This window comes from Priapulus caudatus, unplaced genomic scaffold, assembly GCF_000485595.1.
Source record: "Priapulus caudatus unplaced genomic scaffold, Priapulus_caudatus-5.0.1 Scaffold122, whole genome shotgun sequence".
NCBI lineage: Eukaryota > Metazoa > Priapulida > Priapulimorpha > Priapulimorphida > Priapulidae > Priapulus > Priapulus caudatus.
In genome coordinates, this window is record NW_014577183.1 from 123,739 (window position 1) to 129,974 (window position 6,236).

The 6,236-nt window shown below is 44.9% G+C and overlaps 1 protein-coding gene across 1 annotated transcript in view; it reads left to right on the plus strand.

The window, feature by feature from the left end:
- The first annotated feature begins 2,724 nt into the window (after nt 1–2,724).
- Nucleotides 2,725–6,236, plus strand: part of LOC106805646 (leucine-rich repeat-containing protein 71-like) — a 12,750-nt gene continuing 9,238 nt past the window's right edge. Inside the window, exon 1 of the mRNA XM_014807334.1 lies at nt 2,725–3,002. Coding sequence (XP_014662820.1) covers nt 2,798–3,002 — 205 coding nt within the window. The 5' untranslated portion in view covers nt 2,725–2,797. The remainder of the gene's footprint in view (nt 3,003–6,236) is intronic.

A 6,236-nucleotide genomic window follows, 5' to 3' on the forward strand; every position in this document is an offset into this window, starting at 1 on the left:
CGTTCATTCACTTCTCTCTCTAATCTCTTCCTCTTTTTCTCTCTCTCCTCCTCTTTCTTCTCTTGCTGCTCTTTCTCGCCTCTCTCTCTCTTCTCGGCGCACTCTCCTCTCTCTCTCTGTCTCTCTCTCACACTCGTCTCTCTCTCTTCTACCATATTTTATCTCATCGCTGGCAGATAATAGTAACTAGCAGTATTTTGCAGCCAACTCTAATGCGCTAGTCTTCCCTCGCGAGGGAAACCAAGCAGCGGCAACCAGGTTCGCACGCACGTGAACTGCTCGCGAAACCCTGATGACGTCACTCATGCCCATACGACGATGAAAGCAAATACCGCGGTGAGGGTAGCTCACCTATTTTAGGGGTAGGGAGCTCCTCACCTAAATGGGCAAATTAACGGCAAAAAGATGGCTCGACGGTGAAAACATGGGGCAAAAAGATTGCAAGGGAAAAATCTGGGGGCAAAATGTTGTCTAGGAAATATTTTTGGGGGCAAAAAGATGACAAGGAAAACGAAAAGGGCGCAATAAGGCCGCGCGCACACACCACACACACGCACACACACACACACACACACACACACACACACACACACACACACAACACACACACACACACACACACACACACACACACAACACACATACACACACACACACACACAACATAATATACATATATTATATTATATGTATGCGGCACTATCGGAGAAAAGGAAGTAATTTTCATATCGACGACGACCAGTCAATCGGCACGACACGATAGCGGGCAGCTGAGCGCGATTGCGCCTGCCAAATTTCATAACGGTAATGGCAATTTCAGTTGTTCGACGCGCGGTATTGTCAGTCTAGTACCTCCGCAAAACGTAATAATTATATTTGATAACGTAAATGCAATATTAAGTTTGATCGTGCGCGCGGTTGTTGTCATTCTAGGGTTCTTTTATTTGTTCCTTCCTTGCTATTTTGGTTACTTGGTCGAGGTAATTAAACGGGCAACCCACCCAACCTTATGGACACACCATACCTCAATCTTCTTTGTTTTTGGCTTGTCTTCGTGGATCTTTGATTCCAATTCTGGGACGACAGCGCCAGTATAACGCGCGGGGAATTTATGCGATGACTTCACGCGCAAGCATTTTAGAGAACTTATATGCAATATTTCTTACTATCACTCTCTAAGGCAATCGTGGATCTCAGGGAAGCGCATTGACTGGCGGTTGTTGAATGTACACTAACGTGATTGATGTTGGGACAAATACATAGAGTGAGACAAACCGACCACACGTAATGCACTCTTACTCTCTAGCGGAGCGCGTTTGCCGCACTTCCTCTCTCTAATCCTCTCTGCTCTATCTCCATCTCTCCTCTCTCTCTCTTTCTCTCTCTCTCCTCTCTCTGCTCTCTCATCTCGCTCTCTCTCTTCTTTTTCTCTCTCTCTCTCTTTCTCTCATCTCTTATCTCTCTCTCTACTCTTCCTCTCTCTTCTTTTTTCTCTTCTCTCATCCTCTCACTCTGCTCTCCTATCTCTCTCTCTTCTCTCTCTCCGCCTGCATCCGTTTCTCTCTCACCGAATGAGGAGACCCGCGCAGCGGCGTCTCTCTCTCACTCGCTCTATTCTCCTCGCTAGAATCGCTCTCTCTCCTCTCTCATCTCTCTTTCTCGCTCCTTTCCTCTGCTCTCTCTCATCTCTCACGATCCTCTTTCTCTCCTCATTCCGTTTCTGCTTTCCTCAAACGAATGACGCGCGCGCGCTCTCTCTCTCTTGCCTCTTTCTCTCTCTCTTTCTCTCTCTCCTCTCTCCCTTTCCGTTTCTCTCTCACGGGCGCGCGCGTCTCTCTCTCGACTATCTCGCTCTAACATCACTCGCTCATCGCCCTCTCCTCTCGTCTCTACTCTCCTCTCTCTCTCTCATCTTTGTCTCCTCTCCACAATTCCTTTTTTTCTCTCATGCCGCGCCGCGTGTCTCTCTGTTTCGCTCCTATCTCTCTCGCGCGCATCTCTCCCCCCCTCTCTCCCTCCCGCACGCTGCTCTCTTTCCTTCTCCTTTCTCTCCTCTCCCTCGCCGTCCCCCCTCACTTTCTCTCTTCTCCTCTCGCTCCTCGCTTTCTCTCTCTCTCTCTCGTGCGTGCGTGTGCGTGCGTGCTTGCGTGTGTGTATGCGTGCGTGCGTGCGTGCGTGCGTGCGTGCGTGTGCGTGCATGCGCGTGCGTGTGTGTATGCGTGCGTGCGTGCGTGCGTGCGTGCGTGTGCGTGCATGCGCGTGCGTGTGTGTAGGCCTACTTGTGACTATAAGGCATAAAGTCTAGAGAGAGGGGGAAGAGAAGGAGAGATTACGAGGTTCCTATTATTCCCCGGAACCGAAATTTGCCGTTCACCAGCGCTAGAGTCGCAGCATTATGCCACTATATGCCACTATCCGAGCACTATATGCAGCGGAAATAAACTCGCACGACACTAGAAAACTGCCCAGTACGGTAAATGAAGACTATTATCAGTGATCAAATTATAAATTATTATTTATGAATGCATTTGCTTTCATCTAACCACCCATTTATTTCCCAAAAATCCTGAAAGTTGCTTATACATCTTGGGATTGTTAGCCATTACTATCTGGAAACGCTGGTTGCTACTGTAAACATTAGTGAGTCACGCAGTGCGCGCTGAGTGACATACATGATACAATTTCACACACGCGTACACACACACGCTAGTCACTACAGTACGGAAGATGCAGGGCTATAATATGACGTGACGTGTCTAACCTCATTATATAATAACGATCATAAAAATTCACAAAAATGGTAGCAGCGACTGTAGCTAAGAACGGTAAGAAGCCAAATAGAGGAACTGTGGCTAAAAGTGGAAGTCCATCAACGCCAGTGTCAAATACTGCCGCTGCCACTGGTGCCGAGTCAGTGAGCGCCCAAGGTGTCAATGATTCTGTAGATGACGTATCTGAAAATCAACAGCCGAAACAGGGAGCAAGTTATAGAGAGGCTATAGGTAAATGGAATCAAATGCTTAGTATAATGACAGCATTGTATAATTATTTAGCGCCCAATTGCGTCCACATTATATCTGATTTTAGCCAGTTCCTCATTCACTCAGTACCCCCGAGTTTTTCTTGAGACATGTCATAAGCACAAATATTTGAGCCGTTTTAATGATTGTAGTATATAAAGACAAATTGCATTCACTTATATGCTTAAATGTCTTAAATGTTTATATGCTCTCTATCGCCTAATAATTGCATGTAAATGCCATTCAAATACTCCTGTGCAACACATAATCTCACCACTACACGGCACAGCACATATGCAGGCCACTGTACAGACTTGAAAAAATATAGAGGATACCATAGATATATAAGAATATCTTCTTCTATATCTATGAGGATACTCGCTATCTTAGTATCTAGAGGACAAGAAAGACAGAGGAAAGATATAGGAGCACTTTATCTTTCTTTGAGTTTGTGCAGTGAGATTGTGTGTTCCAGAAGAGCATTTGAAGGGTATTTGCATGAAAATGTTAGGTGATAATTGAGTATCAATACGTACAGATATAGATATAGATATAGATATAGATATAGATATTGAGCCTGTCGCTGCCGCGAGGCAACAGGTTGGCGACGGTGGGCGCCGCGCCGGCTCGCCACCGTGTGTCTGAGTTTCGCGCTGGAGCATGAGAGCGTGGTGCACCGACGCCAAGCATGCACGGCCACGGCGCCCACCACTGGGCAGCCGTGAGTGAGAACTCCCGCACGCTCCACGACGCCCGCCGCCGTAGACGCTTATTGTATAACCTATGTATATATCCACATAATATATTAGTACATGCTGACGCAAGCTGCAGGCTTACGGCGCTCCACCACTGGCCACAGCGTGCGTGAGTGTGCACTCGCCGCGCGCTTGCCCCCGCCGTCGCGTACGCTTATGTGTATATATTAAAGCGGGTGATAATGACAGATAATAATCTCAAGCACATACAGGGTTTCTGCCTCCAGGTTTTTTTAGTCCGGGCAGCATCCAGTACGAAAAGTCGGAAGATGCAAGCGCCGTAAGCGCAAAGACAACACATATAAAGAACAAAATCAACCGGGCCCTGCCCGCCAACGGGAATTTTAATTAGGGTCTGGATAGTCTGGAACTCAATTTTGGCATTCTGAGCAATACAACTATAAATCATTCTTTTTTATTTATTATAGACAGCAGAGTATTGCCGCGGCAACGCACGAGTGCGCCGGGCACACCCGCACATTTGCCGCCCACTGTGGGCAGAACCCTGACATACAATGTACACATACATAGAAACAAAAAAAAACACACATGTATTACACATAATCATATATATAATAATCGTGCCCGACATGCATTAAAAACCTTGGGGAGAACTTGCATATGTATAAGCATATGCTTGTAGTATGCATTAACGTGGTCAGACCGATCGGTTTGTATGTGCGGCGTGCATATGTGGGCCGTAAAGGTACAAGTATGCAGTTCCACACATTCATTCTCCTGAGCTGTATCGGCTTTCCTTGCCTAGAAGGGGGATTTTTACATTCAAACTAACATAAATCTAAAGTGTGCGCTAGCTTTTTTTTGGATGATATCATGAGTCTATCAATAGCTATTGATAGACTATAGATCGATATATCGACTATCGATCAAACTATGACAATAGACTATTGATAGACTCCTGATGATATGGAGAGTAGCGCTGATGCCATGTGTTATCTTCACTCAGTGTGGCTGTAAGATCGCTCGTTCTATCTTGCATTCCACCGCGGTTTGAACACTACTATTTTCAGCCGTCGTTCCTCGACCCCATGGACAGCCCACAAGGAAGCGCGAGGAGCAGCACATCAGTCATGTCGAAGAGAGGAGACAGAACACCCGTGTCAAAAAAGAAGGCAAGCCAAATAATTGTCATTATATATAACCATCCTAATTGCCCCCGCAAAACAGCCTATTTCGCCACCTATTTGTCATTATACGCACGTGAATATATGCGCATCCTATATCACACGAGCCTATCTTACGCACACATATTTGTCATTATAGCACGTGAAGTATATCGCATCTATACACCGACGCGATATCTTCGGCACGATATTGCTCGATTATAGCACGTGTATATATCCATCCTATACACCACCTATTTTCGCAACAATTTGTCATTATACGCACGTGAATTATCCATACCTAATACACGCATCTATTTCGCGACTATTGTCATTATAGCCATGATCATGATATATCCATCCTATAACCCCACCTATCTTCGTCGACGATATTTGTCATTATAGCACGTGCTATATCCTGCTATGCCAACACCTTAGTTTCGGCACCTATTTGTCATTATACACGTGATATATCCATCCTATACCATGCTATTTGCGCACCTATTTGTTCATTATATTGCACGTGATATCCATCCTAATAACCTGCACCTAATTTCGCCACCTATTTGTCATTTATAGCAGTGATATATCCATCCTATCACCATCTAATTCTTGTACCTATTTGTCATTATAGCACGTTGATAATCCATCCTATACACCTACCTATTTCGCACATAATTTGTCATTATAGGCACGTGATATATCCATCTATACACCACCTGATTATTGTAAGGCGCTATTTGTCATTATGCACGTGATACTATCCATCCTAATACACCACCTATTTCAGCACATATTTGTTCATTATAGCAGTGATATATCCATCCTATACACCACCTATTCGGCACATTTTGTCATTATAGCACCGTTGATATATCCATCCTATCCGACCCCCTATTTCGCACCTATTTGCATTATAGCCAATGAATCATGATATATTCCTATCCTATCACACCTATTTCCGCACATATTTGTCATTATAGCACGTGCATATATCCATCCATATGCGCGCATCAACTATTTCGCACGATATTTGTCATTATAGCACAGTGATCATACTCGCATCCTATACCACCACCTATTTCGCACCTATTTGTCATTATAGCACGCTGATATATCGCATCCTATACACCACCTAATCTTTCGCCGCTATTTGTCATTATACGCCGTGATGATAACGCATCCTAATACACCACCTATTTGTGCGTACGCTATTTGTCATTATCAGCCCGTGATATATCGCCTCCTATACACCATTTCTATTTTGCACGCATATTTGTCATTTAGCAGCATGAATCTGATATATCCATCCTATACACACCTAATTTCGCACCATG